The following is a 22078-nucleotide window of genomic DNA, read 5'->3' as shown; positions in this document are numbered from 1 at the left end:
TGCTAAAATACTTGTCGTAAAGTGTAACCTTTGTAAATTGGTGATAATGACTTACTTGTTTGCTGTTCTCCTCAAGTCTTCAGATCATAATGGCTGACGTAATATTCGGAACTCCAAATGAACACACATGGAACTTACAGTACGCCATTGAAATGAAGGCAAATGCAATTCGCGCAGCCCCCTAAAAAAAAAATGACAAAGGAAAAATAGTTTATTTTGTTTGTTTTTTAATTGATAAGACACCACAGTAATAGCATAATTGAAAGGAATGTAAATAATTACAGAAGAACTGTTTGTACAACATGATTTCATGCTTTAGTATAATACAAAGCGTTGAGCCACTAAGCTTCAATCAGTTTTTAGTAAACATAAAATATGGCCATGAGTATTGTTATATTTTCTGCCTACATGCTGCAAAGTTATTTTTTTTGGGGGGGGGGGGGGGTGTCAATATGGCTTTTTGAATATTTTGAGTTGCCGACCACTGGTACACAACAAATGAATATGAAATTAGATTAAAATTACTTCTCTAAAATGCTTAAACCCTCAAACTCGGTCATGATATGGCAAAAATAATATTACAGCTGGTTATCAACACTTTTGGGTAGTCAAAGACACAAAGATACTGTATGAATATCAACCAATTGAAAACGAAGCAACAATGCACATCATATTTTCAAACAGACGAGACAAACACATTTTTCACACCTGCGCATTACGATAGAACCAAAATCTAGTATTCACAGTTAAACTCGGCCACAATATGGCAATATTAATATTCCAGCTGGTTATCAACACTTTTGGGCAGTCAAAGACACCAGAATACTGTATGAATATCAACCAATTGAAAACGAAGCATATTTTCAAATAGACGAGATAAACAACTTTTTTCACGAGACATACCTTCAGGTTTTCCCATATTTAGGGGCAAGTCTATAAACCGTTCAAACAGTGCACACCATTTCCATACATTTGTGAAGCGGTTTAGAAAAAAATCGTGAAGTATGGAAGGCTAAGCTACAAGCTCGTGCTGCCCCGTATGCTAAGTTCGCGCTAAACCTCGCGCGAAGGAGAACATTTACTACAATGCTACCAATATTAGTACAATAGTTTATCGTATCATTTAATAATGTTGTTTATTATTACACTCTCCATATGATTACGATATTTGGTAGTAGTTAACTCATAATACATCGTTCTTACCTCATGCGTTTCAACGCTATCTAAAATGGAAACAGCCGGCATTTGATTACACACACCTGCGCATTACGATAGAACCAAAACCTAGTAGTCACAGTTAAACTCGGCCACAATATGGCAATATTAATATTCCAGCTGGTTATCAACACTTTAAGGCAGTCAAAGACACCAGAATACTGTATGAATATCAACCAATTGAAAACGAAGCATATTTTCAAATAGACGAGATGAACACATTTTTTCACGAGACATACCTTTAGGTTTTCCCGTATTTAGGGGCAAGTCTATAAACCGTTCTAACAGTGCACACCATTTCCATATATTTGTAAAGCGGGTTAGAGAAAAAATTCTGAAGTATGGTAGGCGAAGCTACAAGCTCGTGCTGTCCCGTGTGCTAAGTTCGCGCTCTGCCTCGCGCGAACGAGAACATTTACTACAATACTACCAATATTAGTAAGACAATACTTTATCGTATAATTTAATAAAGTTGTTTATTATTATACTCTCCATACTATTACGATTGTCAGTAGTAGTTAATTTATAATACATCGTTCCTACCTCATGCGTTTCAACGCTCTTAAAAATAGAGACACCGGCATTTGATTACACACACCTGCGTAATAACCAACCAAGTATTCACAGTTAACTACTGATTAAAATGAACTATATGAATAAAACGAACTCGATGAAATTAAATAAAGTCATCAAATAAAATATTAGATGTAAAAAGGCCAAAATAACTTACTTTGTCACGATGCCTGACGGGCTTCCGTAGTAAATTACACACACACACGCACACACATATATATATATATATATGTGTGTGTATAATTTTATATATATGTGAGACTCTCAACGGGATCACCAATATTTGAGTGATGTTCCAGTTATTTATCACAATTATTTATTATTATAATAATAATATATATAATATATATAATATTTATTTATTTATTATTCACAATTGTCATGGTGATCTTTCTGGTGATTTCTTAACTAGGCTGGATGTATTTTTTTTTAAATAAATAAACTTTTGTTGGCGTTGATTTCTCCGACTGCCCAGAAAGGCACCACCGCGATCAGTTAGGTTAAAATGAAAAGAGAGGAAAGTGACGTTGTAAAGAACCATCCGTGACAAGATTTTCTTCAAAAATTGTTGTACCATGATTTTCTTAAAAAAAAAAAAAAAAAAAAAAAAAAAAAAACTTTTTTTTTTTCTTTTTTTTTGTAGCCATGTATAATGCGCACCCCAGATTTTAGGACAATAAATTAGTTAAATTTTGCGCATTATACATGGCAAAAAACGGTAATTGAAAAGAATGTAAATAATTACCGAAAAACTGTTTGTACATCATGATTTCATGCTTTAGTATAATACAAAGAGTTGAACCACTAAGCTTCAATCAGTTTTTAGTATACCTAAAATATGCCCATGAGTATTGTTATATTTTCAGCCTACAAGTGTTGCTGCAAGTTTGTGTTCAAATATTGGTGTTATATTGGAGTTATAACGACTGCAACATTAATCTAGGTTTGTTAGCATTGTAGTTAGCATTAGGCTCAGACAAAACTAAAACATCTGGGAGATGCCAAAATACTTGTCGTAAAGTGTAACCTTTGTAAATTGGTGATAATGACTTACTTGTTTGCTGTTCTCCTCAAGTCTTCAGATCATAATGGCTGACGTAATATTCGGAACTCCAAATGAACACACATGCAACTTACAGTACGCCATTGAAATGAAGGCAAATGCAATTCGCGCAGCCCCCTAAAAAAAAATGACAAAGGAAAAATAGTTTATTTTGTTTGTTTTTTAATTGATAAGACACCACAGTAATAGCATAATTGAAAGGAATGTAAATAATTACAGAAGAACTGTTTGTACAACATGATTTCATGCTTTAGTATAATACAAAGCGTTGAGCCACTAAGCTTCAATCAGTTTTTAGTAAACATAAAATATGCCCATGAGTATTGTTATATTTTCTGCCTACATGCTGCAAAGTTTTTTTTTTTTTAGGGGGGGGGGGTGTGTGTCAATATGGCTTTTTGAATATTTTGAGTTGCCGACCACTGGTACACAACAAATGAATATGAAATTATATTAAAATTACTTCTCTAAAATGCTTAAACCCTCAAACTCGGTCATGATATGGCAAAAATAATATTACAGCTGGTTATCAACACTTTTGGGTAGTCAAAGACACAAAGATACTGTATGAATATCAACCAATTGAAAACGAAGCAACAATGCACATCATATTTTCAAACAGACGAGACAAACACATTTTTCACACCTGCGCATTACGATAGAACCAAAATCTAGTATTCACAGTTAAACTCGGCCACAATATGGCAATATTAATATTCCAGCTGGTTATCAACACTTTTGGGCAGTCAAAGACACCAGAATACTGTATGAATATCAACCAATTGAAAACGAAGCATATTTTCAAATAGACGAGATAAACAACTTTTTTCACGAGACATACCTTCAGGTTTTCCCATATTTAGGGGCAAGTCTATAAACCGTTCAAACAGTGCACACCATTTCCATACATTTGTGAAGCGGTTTAGAAAAAAATCGTTTAGTATGGAAGGCTAAGCTACAAGCTCGTGCTGCCCCGTATGCTAAGTTCGCGCTAAACCTCGCGCGAAGGAGAACATTTACTACAATGCTACCAATATTAGTACAATAGTTTATCGTATCATTTAATAATGTTTATTATTACACTCTCCATATGATTACGATATTTGGTAGTAGTTAACTCATAATACATCGTTCTTACCTCATGCGTTTCAACGCTATCTAAAATGGAAACAGACGGCATTTGATTACACGCACCTGCGCATTACGATAGAAACAAAACCTAGTATTCACAGTTAAACTCGGCCACAATATGGCAATATTAATATTCCAGCTGGTTATCAACACTTTAAGGCAGTCAAAGACACCAGAATACTGTATGAATATCAACCAATTGAAAACGAAGCATATTTTCAAATAGACGAGATGAACACATTTTTTCACGAGACATACCTTTAGGTTTTCCCGTATTTAGGGGCAAGTCTATAAACCGTTCTAACAGTGCACACCATTTCCATATATTTGTAAAGCGGGTTAGAGAAAAAATTCTGAAGTATGGTAGGCGAAGCTACAAGCTCGTGCTGTCCCGTGTGCTAAGTTCGCGCTCTGCCTCGCGCGAACGAGAACATTTACTACAATACTACCAATATTAGTAAGACAATACTTTATCGTATAATTTAATAAAGTTGTTTATTATTATACTCTCCATACTATTACGATTGTCAGTAGTAGTTAATTTATAATACATCGTTCCTACCTCATGCGTTTCAACGCTCTTAAAAATAGAGACACCGGCATTTGATTACACACACCTGCGTAATAACCAACCAAGTATTCACAGTTAACTACTGATTAAAATGAACTATATGAATAAAACGAACTCGATGAAATTAAGTAAAGTCATCAAATAAAATATTAGATGTAAAAAGGCCAAAATAACTTACTTTGTCACGATGCCTGACGGGCTTCCGTAGTAAATTACACACACACACACACGCACACACATATATATATATATATATATATATATATATATATATATATATATTTATATATATATATATATATATATATATATATGTGTGTGTGTATAATTTTATATCATATATATGAAAAAAAACCACTAGCAAGGCAGTTACAAGTACAGAACATGCTTAGTATTAAAATGATTTTTTCACATATATAAACAAAAAAGATTTTAGATCTCTCAGAAAACTTGAATGCAGCGCTTGACCACAAAGCAATGGTGCTTCAAGTGCAATTGTATACTATTCAAGTAGTTTCAGTGTTGCAAAACTAATCCAGAGTACTCATTCTTAGAATTTTGTATTGTGCAACATCATGTAACATGGGCATACATATGTGCGCAGTTAGTACACGGCTCATATCTACGGCGTACTGTACATATGCGCATCTCTGTGCATGTGTGTTTGCATCAATGTTTGGCCCTTTAAAAGGTTCCTGCAGGGCCGAGGGGAAAGAGAAGATAATGGGAGCAGACATTATTTGCTTCTGTCATGTCGGCTTATCATCAGGTCCCCCACATTGTGGTCGAGTCACACATGGATGCCAAGTGGGTGTACCTGAACACATCTCTCTCTCACACACACACACACACACACACACACACACACACACACACACACACACACACACACACACACACACACACACACACACACGCTAGTAGGAAACGCAATTCCGATCTCTTTGTGTGTCTTGACATGTGCACGCACACACACACACACACACACACACACACACACACACACACACACACACACACACACACACACACACACACACACACACACACACACACAAGGAGAGCAGGACAGGGAACATGAACTTGTATTTCACAAAACAACTACAGTGCAGCATCACCTGGGTGGAGACAAGCATTGCCTAGAACTGCAACTTGTACTTCTCACAAAGACATTAAGACATTGAATGATATGACATAAGAATCTCAGCCAACTTTCATTTTTTCAAATGACTCCATTTGGCAACAGTTGACTTTGTACAAGGGTTGAGAGTGCAGCGACATATCATGCATCTTCGCACAAGCAGCACACGTGAACAGAAATGAATCCTTAGATTGCTTGCATTATCGCTGGAGACGAGCAATGACCAGGGCCAGACTATGGGGGATCTGGGCTTCGGGGCCAGGAGTTCAAATATTCACAAAAGACTGAATAATTACCAAACAAACAGCAAAGAGATGTCAGGTTTATGACAATAACAGCTTGGATGCTGACACAGAAAAGCTGACAAGATATGACCATCAACAAATCATATAAAAATAAAATAAAATATTTGGAGACTTAACAATGAAAAGTTACACCTCATGGAAATAAACACAAACTGTTTCAGTATTTTCCACAGTGTTTTAACTATTTTTGTGTTCCATGGGGTTAGTTCATTGCTTTGCTTGTGGAGCAGCCATGCACAGACTCTCTTCCTCTTCAATCGTGTCCAGCTCGTCCGTACGAATGGCCTGCGTTATTAAATTGAGCTCTTCACACATGGTCTCGTAGCGATATGCCAAGCGGATGTCCGGGACGTTGGTGCGCCTGATGTCGTTGCTCTCTTGACCTTCTTTGACATAGTCCGGGCCGAGCCAATAGCTCTTCATCTAAACCGGAATGGTAATAAGTTTTAATTGTATAGCGCAGTGATCCCCAACCACGTTGCCATTGCCCATTAGATGCGTTATAACAGGCAGAACAATTCCACGGGCTTCCACTACATGGCAGACAGTACAATGAACCTGGGTATCAATAAGGATTGTGTAACATCAACAGAGCAATTTTTTCAAAACTTTGGACATGCAGAGTCTTGGGTACCTGATGAGAAAAACCGCTCATCAGCACACTGTTTCTGGCCAGCTCACACATGTCACAAGAGCTCAGCTTCCACACCTGAGCAGCAATGCTGTACTCTTCCATCAGGGGCTCCTACAACAAAAGTGTACACACTAACTCTCATGTTCCAGATAGTTGACTGTCTGTGTGCTAACCTTAGTAAAGTGAAACTGCAAAGGATCGTCTGTGGACAGGGAGACCATGAGGCCTCTGGAGAGGTACTCTGGCAGAGGGTTACGATGGTAGCTAAGGAACAGGCTGTTATTGCTTAGCGGAGACATGGCGATGCCAATCTGAGCCAAATAGTACAGATATTGAAGCACAGGAGCCTGTGGACAGATAAGACATCATCGCAGGTGCACTTTTTCCATTTAGATTTACTTGATCAGGATGGTCACTGGGTTGAGCAAAATATAATGGTGGTTGTTGCCTCTGGGGTTTTGTGATATTGTGGTTCAAACCTTCCGGAGCAGTAGCCCATGGGAGATGTTCTCTGATAGCATGAACCCAGACACCAGGTGATGGATGGGGCCTGCCTCACCACAATGTGGACGCAGTACAAGACTGTGGAAGCCTCGCTGCCTGCATTGAAACACAAATGGCAAACACAAGTCTCTGGATTGGAACATATCCAGTAGGTGGCGCTGTTTGTAGTGAATACAGAGCAGGCAATCGGTCTTTTTAAAGTGTGTTTTATTGATGGTCTGTTTGTATCCGCACTTGGTTTGTCATAGGCCAGGGTGTCTTGTGCCTCTTTTTTTTCATTGGGGCAGGACATTTGTTTTGATATTGCTCAATCAAGCATTTAAAAATGTCGAGAATTGAACGAATTGAATAGAACTGCACTGAAGCTGCCTCAGACGTTTCGACAACAAACAATACCTTATCATCTTTTAAAGGCCTTCCGTGTATATGATTGCTATAAAACTTTAGACCAGTGGTTCTTAACCTTGTTGGACATACCGAACCTCACCAGTTTCATATGCAGATTCACCAAATACCTCTTAAATGAAAAATAAAATGTGATTTTTTTTCAAATTCAAGACATAGATGTTTTTTACTGGTGCACAAAATGAGCCGTGCATGAACAATTGAACATCACCTTGTTCAAAGAACAAAACCGACACAATGCATGAACTCACAACAAATTATATACCTGCAAATCAGTGTGACTTCTGCTGTTTCCTTTGAGAGACCAGTTCAGATATGCGTCATCACGAATTTGCACGATAAATCAGGTGACTTCCACAGCGGAGGCTCTACCAAACCCCTTACAACAACTCACCGAACCCCTCGGGTTTGATCGAGTCCAGGTTAAGAACCACTGCTCTAGATCAATGATAAGAGAACTTCTCAACGGCCACATTTGTTGTTTATTTATAAATTCGATACAATAAAACCAAATATTCATATGCATATGTATGTATATGTAAAATTGTTGAGAAAAATATTTGCTATATTATCATCCATATTTGATTTTTAAGACGTTAACTATATTGTGCACTTTGATAGTATTTTTTATTTTGAAAACAGCTAAATTAATGCAAATATATTTCCTGGTAGACGATAGTGTAGGGGTACTCATGCCTGACTTGTGTGGGGGCAGCGGGGATCAATTCCCACTCAGTGGCTGTGTGCATGTGAATACGAATGGTTCGTGAGGTTGTTCGCTTGTGAGGATAAGCGGTTAGGATAATAGAAGGATGGATGGATGAATGGATAATTACAGGAGTCTTGACAATTTAAATGCCGGAGAAAGAATGGAGCTCGCAGGCTATATCAGCGGTGCTCCAGCCCATTGAGATATTACTCAATGGTAGTATATCCATTTTACATTCATGAATACAAAGGTTGTTTCCAAAAAAATTCTATGCAGATAAAAATGATACAAGAAGATGGCATGAAGACAAAGGATCGTACTACAAGCCACAGGGAGCCCACATACCTGCGCAGGTGATTCAGAACAGTCATATTTGCGTACATATAGTAGAGGTAGTAGGAGTAGGGTGGATTGTCCTCCTCTGTCCAATTGGCCGGCAGCGGGCTGTCCAGGTTGAAGATATGCTGCTCTGGTTTGGACTCATCATCCACACTGTCAAAACCCACAACCTGCAAGAGAGACCCATAACATGTAACTCTGAGGGGCTAAGAAATGCATTGTCATGAATGTAATACAGTACATGCTGAAGGAAGAGGTGCAGCTCCGGATGTTTGCCTGGGTGGATTGTGACTTCAAACAGAGGCTGGAAAATGTTCTCCAGCATCTCTTGGAAGTTGGACAGCTGCTTCTTGGTGTGGTAGACATCACTTGGAAGAAAACAAAAAGTTGTGTTAAAATAGTATTGTTTATTTTCTCCTTCCTTCCTTCCTTCCTTCCTTCCTTCCTTCCTTCCTTCCTTCCTTCCTTCCTTCCTTCCTTCCTTCCTTCCTTCCTTCCTTGGCCTATCATGCAGTATTTTAATTTTAATCTTTCCACAGCCATGTATCTCTCTCGCTGTCTGTCTCTCTTTGCCTCTTTTTCACTCTCTGTCTCTCTTTTTCACTCTCTCTTTCACTCTCTCTTTCACACTCTTTCACTCTCTCTCTCTCTCTCTCTCTCTTTCACACTCTTTCACTCTCTCTCTCTCTCTGTCTCTCTCTCTCTCTCTCTCTCCCCCAACTTGCTCCCAAACTCGCTCCCTCCCTCAAAAATACTGTTGCCTGAAAATCCAGGAGTTAGATTGTTAGCTGAGTAAAACCTCTTTGTGTCACTTACAAAAGTCGTGGCATTTGCACCAGCCATCGCACATTAGCCGAGTAGACCTGGTGTTTGACAGCCCACTTTGCCAACTTTTCCCACTCATCTCTGGAGCGCCCGTAGACGGACAATCTCAGCTCCACATTCTGATACTTGCTTTCCTCCAGGTCAGCCATCACCTCCTGAGTGACAGTTACACAACGTGGTCACCATGTTTTGTTTGTCTCTAATGAAATATTGATACTGAACTGTACTTTTAACTTCTATCCTTGTCAGGTGGCCACTTGCTGTCAAATGACATCATAGTGGCTAAGGGCTCAATCATGCCTCATGTTAGGAAGGTCACATGATCACACTCTAAAAACAAGTGATCTCAGGATGATAGCAGCTAAGAAGGTTTGCATTGCTTTGCACTGATGGCTACATTTGAAGGCGCATCGTTACCTTAATAATGTGGCCAAAGTATTTGCCTTCGACGTGATTGTCCGTTTTGATGAAGATCTCTCTCAGGATGGATTCACCAATGGGATTGTATTTGGCATTAAACTTGTCAAATCGATGAAAAGTATTGCGATCCTGCAAGTGGAAGAAAAAGGTGAGTCCATCCATTTATCACCTACACCAAAAATTCTGATAATCAGGCTTCTGACTTACCGCGTGCATGTCCAAAGTGTCCACACTGAGGTCAAAAGCAGTCAGGTTCATCGTCTCAAATACCTCCATGAGCGTCTGACCCTTTCCTCTCTCCACATGGACAATCTCCTGAGAATACTTCTTCATGGCTCTTTTGATAAAGCGCAAAAGATGCTTTTGGTTCATACAGGAGGAGGCATGGATATGCGTGTCAACCTTGACACATACAAACAGGAAGCTGATTACACAACCTGGACGGAAAACACACATTTGGCAAAGTTAGATCCTGACGGCGCTACCTTCCGGATATTGTAGAAGTCTCGATGCGGGACTTTTTTCTGCGCTGCCAATTCTTTCATTTCATTCAAGAGGATGTGCATCTGGAACTTAGAGCTTAGATACTGCAGGCGACGGTAGCAGAAGGACTTCCTGCGGGGAAAGAATGTAATTACCCGTTATCCTTATTCGATAGCTCCCATGTTGAATTAATAAAAAGACTTCAACGGTGGAAAATGCATTCAAAAAAAGGAAAATAAAAGTACACTGGTCCATTGATGATGAGGGCCATCATGACATTCATGTCAGCAATGTACTCCTGCAGGTCCGGATATGGCAGGTCCAACTCGGTGCTCCTGCAAGCAACATGCAAAATGTAAGAATGGAAAAAAAAAGATTTTTTGCTGGACCATATTTTCTGAGAACCATCCATAACTCACTTGTCCATGGTCTCTCTTGACGTGTACACGTGCATGACACCATCCACCATCGTGCAGCCGTAGCCCACGTCGGGCGGCATGCTGCTCGGGTCCTTGTTCTTGTAGGGGTGCGTTCCAGAAACAGGTGGGTGCACTGTGGCATCTGTGGGAGCACAAAATGTCACAGTAAGTGTCAGGTTTGAAGGAGGTGGAAATAAACATGCGACTCATCTCTCAGCGCAAGAAGGCCGTCACGCTGGGCGGCCTGTTCGGAGGTGTGCAACAGATGGATGGTGGTTGAGTGTTAATGTGGGAGTCATGTGCAGGATGATAGTAAAGTCCTGGTTGTGAATATCTCGAGATAAATCAGAAATAAGGCTGTGACGAAGAGCAACGGAAATTGTGACTTTAAGTTATGTTTTTACTAGGTCAGGCATGTCCACTTACATTTTTGTGGCAATATAAAGCAACATTTGTAATGTACTGTACTGTACTAAATGGGATTTTCGAGATGCGCTGGAACCTTGGTCTTGTGATTGCTTCACTCCAAAACGTCTGACTAACCAAATTATGTGAAAACTAGCAGTATTTCTCATTGGGAATATACACCATTGATTTATAGATAATAACTATAATTTTACATATAGAAGATAATGGGACATAAACATCCATCCATCCATCCATCCATCCATCCATCCATCCATCCATTTTCTGAACCACTTAGTCCCCACAGGGGTCGCGGGAGTGCTGGAGCCTATCCCAGCCGTCATCGGGCAGTAGGCGGGCGACACCCTGAACCAGTTGCCAGCCAATCACAGGGCACATAGAGACAAACAACCATTTGCACTCGCACTCACACCTAGGGACAATTTGGAGTGCTCAATCGGCTTACCAAGCATGTTTTTGGGATGTGGGAGGAAACCAGAGTGCCCGGAGAAAACCCACGCGGGCCCGGGGAGAACATGCAAACTCCACACAGGGAGGGCCGGAGGTGGAATCGAACCCGCACCCACCTAACTGTGAGGCGGACGTGCTACCCAGTGCGCCACCGAGTCGCCGTGACATATACATGACTAATTAAAAAATGATGATAAATGACCATTTAAGATCATTTGACCGGGATTCTCACCCTATTTCTAAAGTAGGACCTTATTCTTCCCAGCCATGTAGATCAACTGGTAAATTTCAGCTCAGCTCCTTCATCAACATGACAGAACGAACCACCGCAGACACTGCGCCAATCTGCCTGTCGATCCCCCTTTTCATTCTTCCCTCACTCGTGACCAAGACCCAGAGCGTCTTGAACGGTAGAGTGCCACAACGCACCTGCTGCGACACTGGCCTCCGTCGCCTCTTGGAATTCTTCCTCATAGATAGTCAGGTCGAGCGGTCTCTCGCTTAGCTCTTGCAGGTACCGGGCGGTGGTCCTGCAGAAGCTCTGCAACGACAGGCCCATATACTTCTGCCTTATGAACAGGGCTTTCACCACACACTTTGCAGCATCCAGCAAGTCCGTGAAGGGAACCTGCATTGGGGTGCAACAGAACAAGAGACAATGAAGAGCATGTAATATATCTGGAAAAAAACGGTTTGACTTACCCCACATTTCTCCTCTCCAGAGATGGTGACCCGCTGGTATTCTCTCTCGGGGAGCAATTCTCTCTCCAGCAGATCTGGCGCTTGACTTTGTTGCTTCATGTATCTGACAGAAAATATGCCTTTTTTTTTTTCTTCCTGAGCACATGGATTAGGTAATTGAATGGATAATTGCAAGATACTCACTCGAGATCTACGGCGCTGTCTGTTTTCATGAAATCCTGTTTGGCTCTCAGCAAGATGTCTGGTTCAAACCTGTGGACAGAGAGGTTGAGCTCACACTGGTCACAGTACATACACCAGACATTTCATTTGGTAGACCAATAAAGATAACAATTCATCTTACTGACACGGTCAGTGACTGCGGCGTGCTGTGGCTGATAGCAGCGCTTGACTAAATATGAATTCTGTTACCATCATGGTGCATGTGTGACAATGAATGGCAATGTTTATTGTACGTTACTTTCTGCCATGTAGTGAAAAGGCTTTTAAGTAGTCTTCTTGTCACTATATGTCGCTTGCATAAATAGCTGAACAAAGGATTAAATCAATAAATAAATATGTTTTGCACCGATTAAGTAGTACATTATTCCCTGTGGCAGACCTAACGATCTCTATTGTGTTGGAGCACAATAGTTGGGAATTAATGTTGTAGACAGATATGCTAAATTGAAAATCTTTTTTCCATGAAAGAGGTGTCAAAGCCCTATTCATCAATGTCTGCTTCCTGAACGTGTGTTATTCTTTTTTTCCCACTCACTTGACATCTTGGCTGATCTGCCGCTCAAGGCGCTGTCGTCTCTCCTCGAGCTGTTCAATGGGGCTGTCCTCTGGGAATTCATAAGGAGCACTGCGCATCTCACTGTCTGCTAGGCTGCGTGAGAACAGTTCCTTCACAGACACACAAGCACAGGTACAATGTAATATTGGATGTTGAAGTTCATTCAAACGTGAACGCTATCGCAGCTACCGCAGAAAACCGACCTCGGCAATTTCTTTGTACTTGCCGTCCATGGATGTACGGAGATCTATGGATTGTTTTAAGGCCACGGGGATCCCAGGCAAGGAATGCTGGGGTGTGAGGAGGTGGCGGGCACCACGGAGGTCGACTACGAAAGGAGAAAGTAATTGTTCCATCTCACTCAGACTTGTGATCAAATTACACATTTTGGATGGACATTTGCCAGCAGAAGAGCTTCACTCAATCATGTCTACCCTCTGGTTTGATATTGTATATTTGATCAAAGTCAAGACCAATATGCTCTCTCTCAAAAGAGTCCTGTACAGTATGAAAGATGGCAGTGAAAAAAATCCCAGCGCTATACAGACAAACACTTCTTAAAAAGGCTGAGTGAAAATAAATAAAGACAAACGGAGACTACAAAGTCGCAGCAACTTGTGTCGTGCAGCACCTTCTGCTGAGCCCCTCAACACATCCTACTCAACATGTAGAACAAGTTTGCCTGAATAACACAACTAGAATCATGAGCAGAGTCTTTGCTATTTAATACTTATCTTTCATCATAAGAGCAGGGTATTGGGTAACTTGACTTTACTATAGGAAAAGGAAAATATTTCACACCCACTCAAATCTCCTCACTGACCATAAATAGTATCTTTTGTCTATGAAATTGTAATAAGTACACCTCTTCATAACATTATATAATTAACATGTTGGTCACACGTGCCCCACCTGGCATTTGACCTCACTTCAACATACTTCATGGACAGAAACATTTTACAACATGGTGCCAAAGCACAACTTGTTCATGCACAAAATCAGTAAAGAGGTGAGTTTTTCCAGAAAAAGAAAAGCTGTGCCATCCAATCTACTGCAGGCCAGTAGACAAAGTGATGCCTCACTCTTAGCCACAAAGCCACAGATGTGCCTGTGCTATGTAAAGCAATGGCCTGCCAAGACGTTATCCTTGCCACCCGTCACCTTGGGCCATATCAGTTCCCCCTGATAGCACAGGACAGTGTTGTCGAGGGCAGCTTGCGACCAGCGGCAAAGACATCCAAGCTGGGCCGCGGTGAAGCCGAGCCGAACGGACCCGCGGCTAATCCCCTAATGGCTGCTATATTTGGATGAGATGCATCTATGGTTACATAATAGTATCTCATCTCTATACAACCACACACTAACGCATGACTTACTTTGATACCACATAATCTTTTCATCGTGGACTATTATCGATATAAATGAGCAGGGCAAAAGCAGCAGGGGGTGAAAATGCAGCAAACAACCTTGAGGAGTGGCCAGATGACTGAAAAGATTCAACATATCATTTTTCACCTGTTACCAGTAAGCCTAGAAATGAGGTCAAACCATCTTGTCAAGAGACGGCAACTTCATGAATATTTCAATAGTCCAATTCAAAGCGTTACATACTGTTCAATGTAAAATGCACAGGTAGGTCATTTATACAGTGGATATCAAAAACTCTCTACATACCCCAGTTCAAATATCAGGTTTTTGAGAAAGAAAAGAAAACGTTGCAATTTAAAGTAAAATCTAACAACTGAAATGATTGATGTGGTTGCACAACTGTGCACACCCTCTAACAACTGGGGATGTGGCTGCATTCAGAATTATCCAATAACATTCAAAGTCATGTTAAATGAGAGTGAATACACACCTTCTACCATTTTTGGATTTGTACATATTGACTGTGTAGGCTCAGGATTTACTCCATACGAGATTCCTATGACTCAAATGTGTACACACAGACATATCTCTCCTGTGAGAGTTGTAAAGCAGGCACGTCCAACAAGCAATACCAGTGACTATCAGATGCCCTTGGTGAATGCATAAAAAAGAAGCCAGCAAATGTCCAAAACACGAATAAAAAACCCAGACAGCAACTTACAACCCACAATGCAGAGTGATGATGAGGCACTATTATGCTTTCCTTTTAGAAAGCATCTCTCAGTTTGCAGTCATATGATGTGTACATCAGTCTTATGGATTCTAGTGGAAAACTCTATACAGCCAAGTCTTGTTAACAAAAGATAACTTCTTTACAATAGATGACAACCATTTTGACCAAGTTATATTATTTGTTTTTTTGTTTTATTTTGGGGGGGCTCATTCAATCCTCATGCATACTGCTTAATGTGCTGAAAACTGCACTGCTGTCAAGGGACATGCAGGAGGAGAGTACAGAAAGCAGGGCAGGTATAGAGGAGAGTGGGATTTGTGCTTTTGCTCAGGAGAAGGCTGGCAGAGCATACCTGTCAGAGCCCATTTACCAGAACATAGAAAGGGAGAAACATGAGGGAGAAAGGAAAAGAGAGATGGAGCATGCCCGCTAAACGGCCAATGGCCCAAGATGTCATCTTCCGTCCGTTTTTAAGATGACTTTAACACAACAGAGAGGAAGGAAACAAGAGAAACACCCAGAGAACAACACACACACACACGCACGCACGCACACACACACACGCACGCAGGCACACATTCATCCGCAGTCTTCCTTCTTGCTCTGTCCCTGTCATACATACAAAAAGGTGGTCCAGCAGATCCATGAACTCCCCCTCACATGCCCCCTCCTTGTTCAGGCCAGCTGTCGCTGCACTAGTTGCCTTTGGAGCTGAGCTTTCTCATTTAAACGCCTCTGACATCTCTCTGGAATGTACCATGGGAGAGCTCAGAGGAGGGGGGGGGGGGGTAAACGGCATGCATCACCGTTGGATGTGGGAAGTCAACTGCAGTACGTCCCCCCACCTCCCTACTCCTCTCCTCCCAACAGTGAATTCTGCCAGTTTAAGGTGCCATGTACTCCAGATATCTGTGTAATCTATGTTTCTCAATCAGAAAGTGCAACATCTTTTTTTGTTTTTTGTTCAAGAAAATGAGGACTGTCCAAAAAATAGGAGCCTCATGTCCTCTCACGAGGATGAAATTAAAGGGCCAGCACTTTGATGACCCCATTATGATTGAGGAGGCACACATCCCCGTTTGTGTATGTGGGATGTAGACAAAACACAATACGCTATATTACTCAATCATTGTGAAACAAATTACACATTGGTTTACAATTGTAATCTGCCTGCACGCAAGGTAAATTTGCACTTGATAATAACCATGGTTGCAAAAATGTGAGCATCTAGGGCACGGCTGTATAAAGTCTGGCTACAGGTGCAAACAGCATGTTTGCTGTTTGTGTCAAAGGGTTTCACATGCCCACAGTTGACTATTATTCTCTACATCCCCTGATTTTAACCCCCAGAATAAAATTATAAAATACCCAAAAATCTGGCCTGGCACCTGAGGGGCCCAAGCATCTTTAACAGGGGGACAGTGGTCCTGTGACCCCACTTCTAGCTATGCCAGTGTTTTGTTCCTATCTACAAATGTAAATTGTAAGTCGAATGTTTTTAAGTTGAGGACAACCTGTAATTTGAAATCCTATGACTTAGCCAAATGCCAAACTGTGCAAATAACGTAGAAAGTACATAATTATTTACTGTATTACCATAAACAACTGCTTGAAAACAGAGATACTTGTTATGATATAAGTGGAGCTGATGTTCTCAAAAAAATGTAAGACGAAGGCTGACATAAAGCAAAGCTGTGTCTCTGTTAAAGGTGTACATATACGCTTAGAGTCTCAGAGTCATTACTGTGCAATAACATCCTGCTCTTCACACCTTTTTTGAATTTGTCTACACTGTTTTTGCCATTTTTCACATGTCCTGAGTGTTGTTAGTCACCTAAATGTTGAACAGAGGGTGTGTTTTACCGAAGTCAAATTCCTTGTTTGGCACGCTCAAACATGGCGAATAAAAAACTCTTGAATCTTGAATAAAATGTACCTTAAAAGGTACACACGCACACGCACACGCACACACACGCACACGTACACGTACACGTACACGTACACGTACACGTACACGCACACACACACGCACACGCACACAAGCGCACACACACACACACACACACACACACACACACACACACACACACACACACACACACACACACACACACGCGCGCACACACACACACACACACTGAGTTGCCCTGTGTATGAAATGTGCTGTATAAATAAAGCAGTCATGATAGTGGTTGTATGAGGGCAAGAGGCTGTGTAATTGACACAAGAGTTTATGCACACAACATGGCTATGAACATTAATTACAGACGTCTCTGGCCTCACATTACATTGATTCTTTGTCTCATGGGTAACACTATCATCATTGACATACAAAAATCGATGAACCTTTAGCTATATCTTCCATCCATTTTCTACACCACTTGTCCCCATTAGGGTTGGTGGTGAGCTGGAGCTTCTACCAGCTGACTTTGGGCGAGTGGTTGGGTACATTGGTTGCTAAGGACAATTAGGTCTTCACTTGATCTTAAACATGGTTTTGAATGTGGGAGGAAGCAGGTGGAAAACCGCACAAGCACAAAGGGAATAGCTAAAACCCAAAATCCACACAGGAAGGCTGCAGTTGGGATTCAAACCCCACACCTCAGAACTGTGAGGCAAATGTAGTAACCATTAATACACCATACCACAATTTTGCTACTTGGTATTCAATACATACACAATATGCTCCAAAATAGCCTTGAATAGGCTAAAAATCTGTTATTGCGTCACCTTTGCAAACTCATGTGGAACGATTCTCAATACAGCCTTTACAAAATGAGAGAAATGACAGCAGAAACGTTGAATGCCCCGAAAATAATTTAGTCTTAATCTGTTACCTTGACTGTGTTGGCCAAATATCAAGCACGTTTGTCTGCGTTAGCCCAGTAGGAGAAGTCAGCAATCCGCTACAGACCAGCTGGATCATCATGCGCAATTTCACACGATAACAATATCCAATACAAGACCTGTCTCAAATATTTTGACTTGAAAAACAGTTCTGATATTCAGATTTGTTTGACACTATAAGTGAGATATTCATTTCACAGTATGTTTATTATTGTGGTTGCAGTGGCGCAACTGCACTGCATCAAACTCAGAGCTCCTCCTAAATTTGGAAACATGACTCTCTGGTGAAACTAATTGAAATAACCCAGGTATTAGACCCAGCCCTCATTATACAAGTCATTTATAATTGAATAAAGATAAGCCAGCGGGCGGTGGTAGAGGGCATGTTGCAAAACAGGACAAGAACCCATTAAACACTAATTTCTACGTTTTGACTGACATGAGACGGTCGTACTACACTGCAGTTTGTATTAATGTTTGCATGCGTCACACAGGAGGGATAATCCACTCATTCATGCTGGGGATCAAATCCTGTGCAGATCTCCCTGCAGGACACATGACACTGTCTTGCAGCAGTGTTGTTAGTGTTGCACTTATTAGAAAAGTGTATACCACAAGTAACATCCTGCAGCTCTACAACGGCATAGGAAAGCAAACCATGAACCGAAAACACAGTAAGGAGAGACTTTCAAACAGACATAATTTCAGCATCCATGTCATGAATATGGATGTTTGCATGTGATGTTCCCGAGTTGAACACAGAAGAGTTCAATTAAATGAGAGCTGCAGTCTTGTTGATTGGCCTCTCAGCCAATCAACAGGTTATGTTCTGTCCATATTTCAAAGTGCTTCACTGTCTCCGTGGCACTACTACAATGAGACAAAATACTACAGTAAGCTCTCAATCTCCTCGAAGATGTCACTCACCTGTACTGGTTGTGTATTGCAGGCTTCCTCGCTTCCTGAAGGGAGAGTGGGGCTTGCTTTTGGCTGCCCCGGGGGGCACGTTGGAGGACATGCTGCCAGTTCCTGTGCTTCCACTTGTATGGAGAACTGAATGAGTCAGAGCTGCGGAGGTTGTCAGCGTCGATGGAGAGACAGCGAGACAGGGGTCGAGAGAGAAAGAGAGCGAGAGAAAAGCAGATGATGAGATACGTATTGTACTGATGCTGAATGCTTGGGGGGGCTCAAGTGCAGTCTACTTTTGCGCGTGTGTGAGTGTGTGCATACGCTCTTGGGAGCCAGGTATTGCCAAACTGGTTGGTACAGTGTGAAGCTGCAGAGTATCCCTCTGCAGAAAATCTGGTCCCGCCCTTAAGAAGACATCAGCGCTGGAGCTGCAGCATTGATGGAGGTTGGGGGTGTAACAGGGAGACGCGTGGCCGCCAACCGACACACACGCACACCTTCTATCATTCAGCACATGTAAACATGCACGTGCGCTCAGAGAATACAAATGATCTACGCACTCAGCAGCATACGCCTCCTGGCTACACTGTTGCCATGGCAACCAAAAGTATGCGTGGGTAAATCAAGGGAGTGGAAAGTTCTAATTTTGGAAAAGACATTGTGTGTGGGCTTTAAACTTGGATTCTTTTTCAATTGAAGAAACAAACAAAGTAACTAACTGACAAACAAAAATGGTATAAAATCCATAAAGCAGCTGATTTATTTTGACCAAGGGTTGACATGGTATCATGACAAAATAATTTCCAGAATTATAAAATTACTTCTTAATAAAACATTTAATCCCTGAATAGGGATGAGAAACCTACACACATATAAAACGTCCCCCCAAATGCACATCAAAAAACAAATAAAGCCTCATGTGAACTGTTAAGAAACCCACAACCCATAAAAAATAAATACTTGTTCTATATTTTATTCAATATTTGATTGTTTCTGGTGGCACATACTTCAGGCTATAAAATGGCCCATTTTCCTATTGTAGAGTAATAATGTTACAGGTATATTTAGATACAGTCACCTGAGAAATACGTATTATATGTTTCAGAAAGAGACAAAATTGTTCCAAATAATTTGCACGCATGGATACCTAGAAATTCCACTCTCGGTCGTTTTACATCAACCATGTTCAGAAATGAGCCAGCGCCCTCTTGTGGAAATGAGAAATAACTGTCTGAAGACTGCAGCAGAATTATATTTCTGCTCTATGCTGTGGGTTACATTCAAAACCATTATGATATCTAAAAACAAATATCATTATGGTATTACATATAGATAAAATGTCTCAAACAAAGGCATATTAATCCAGTGTTCAGTCATTTAATCACATTCTAAACTAGTCTGTAGTCAGTAGCCTGCAGCTTTGCATCTTTGGATGGTGAACCTTTAACAAGGGACGTGATACTGTGCAGTATTGACACAATGAATTTATCACATGTAAATAAGACTACTTGAATTTGTATTGCATTCTCTTCTTGCATCTAAAATAGGAGGAAGTGAAACTTTTGAAAGGTTTGAGCAATGACATCCTGCAAGTCAATGTGATGTTGTGTGAAACATGAGCAAACAAGAAGTTAATGAAGTGTTTCCTTACATGAAAGCACCCTCACTCCACTTCCCCCTACAGATAATCTGTCTGTGCGGCTAATCCCTCTGCGGCAGCAGCACAAGCAGCACAAGCAGTACAAGTGCCATTGAAACTGACCTTGGAAACACAGTCATCTGTCTATTCCATGCCCTGTTAACAAGTCACTGCAATTTGCTTGTTTGGTTGAAATATGCAGCAGAGGGGAAAATAGGAACCGCAGGAGTGCAACCATATGCTGTAACATGAATACCACGGGAACCTGAGCATACTTGTAAAGAAAGACATTTTTGCTTTTGATTTTATTATTTCCTATTCGAACGTAAATCAATAACTGTGCTGTGCACTGAATAAAGTGCATCAAATTCTTTTCTTGTAGGCTTTTCCTGACATTTAACTGCTTTCCAGCTGTGCTACTGCTGCACAACATTAGCAATTAACAACAACTTAATTTGAGCACAATGGCAAGCTAAAAATAGATACAATATAACACCACTCAGAAGCCCATGTGTGATTTTTAATGGTGATTAAGGGCTGACTGAAGGTGCCACTGCAGCTGTCACATGTAAACGTGACAACATGGCATCAGCGAGCATGTCAATGCGTCATCAGTGAGAGTACGACACCTCTCTCTTTGGCAGACTAAAAGATTAACATGGGGAAAATCTAGCTGAGCTCCTCAGTGGGTGGAACCAAGTGGAGTCCAACCTCAATGAAGTATCACAAATGGAAGAAGAGACACCTACTTTCCCTCAACTCTTTACTGTCTACAGCCGGGGTGTCAAACTCATTTTTGTCAAGGGCCGCTCTCATAGTTATAGTTTCCTTCTGAGGGCCATTATGATTGTCAACGCCTTCTATATATAGTATAGGCTACAAAGCAAACTGATGAAAAACTAGTTTTGAATGAATGCATTGAAGATTGTAACCCGCAAACTAAAATGTCAAGTGTTAATCCTCAGCCTCTGTGCTTGAGCCGAGGCTCTCTGAGTAATCTTGTCAACAGATCAGAACCGCAGAGACTGAGCACAAAGCGGGGCTATGCCATCTCCGGGGCTAATGGGATTGGTCGGCGTCACTCGATGTGCCACCGTAGTTTGCCCGTTTTGTAGTGTCCAGGCCACAAGAGCCTGCCCCATCAGGAAAACATCTAAAAGATGCAGGATAGAGGCTCTCGAGGACCAGAGTTGGTGACTCATGGGTGAAATATATTTTCTGCCCTCTGCTGGAGGAACATTTATTGTTCTGGCTGTCCCTGCAGTCAGTGGCATTGTAGTAGATGAACAAGATTCCCGATTTGCAGTAAATCATAATTTCCAGACCAATAAAGTGAAATTGGATAATTTATCAGAGCACACCTGATGATCGCTAATTGTGATAGTTTGGGAATAACTTATAGAGACCAACAAGCATTCATTCACATTCACAACAGATTCATTAAACACTTACTTTGGGAGCTTAAGATCAGGGGATGCTTTGAGAATAA

General features: G+C 41.0%; 1 protein-coding gene across 3 annotated transcripts; it reads right to left on the bottom strand.

Annotated features, from left to right (window-relative positions):
* Positions 1–5620: 5620 nt before the first annotated feature.
* Positions 5621–21493, bottom strand: ampd2b (adenosine monophosphate deaminase 2b). 3 transcript variants are annotated; one of them, XM_037246429.1, is made up of 18 exons: positions 18969–21493; positions 13297–13421; positions 13073–13203; positions 12499–12567; positions 12316–12418; positions 12043–12241; positions 10738–10879; positions 10564–10653; positions 10321–10450; positions 10043–10237; positions 9833–9964; positions 9407–9570; positions 8832–8958; positions 8597–8760; positions 7113–7233; positions 6807–6980; positions 6634–6744; positions 5621–6422 (listed from the first exon to the last, which is right to left on the bottom strand). In XM_037246429.1, exons 1-18 carry the CDS (start codon positions 19057–19059, stop codon positions 6207–6209), a joined length of 2484 nt encoding a protein of 827 aa, XP_037102324.1. In that variant the 5' UTR covers positions 19060–21493; the 3' UTR covers positions 5621–6206. The 3 variants fall into 3 exon arrangements, with proteins under 3 accessions (XP_037102324.1, XP_037102326.1, XP_037102325.1); XM_037246431.1 differs by lacking the exon at positions 18969–21493 and adding an exon at positions 15817–15926 and having other exon boundaries at positions 6207–6422; XM_037246430.1 differs by lacking the exon at positions 5621–6422 and adding an exon at positions 6445–6532.
* Between the last annotated feature and the right edge of the window lie 585 nt (positions 21494–22078).

The sequence above is a fragment of the Syngnathus acus genome, chromosome 2 (genome assembly GCF_901709675.1).
Source record: "Syngnathus acus chromosome 2, fSynAcu1.2, whole genome shotgun sequence".
NCBI classification, from domain to species: domain Eukaryota; kingdom Metazoa; phylum Chordata; class Actinopteri; order Syngnathiformes; family Syngnathidae; genus Syngnathus; species Syngnathus acus.
This window is presented reverse-complemented; position numbering and strand designations above follow the sequence as displayed.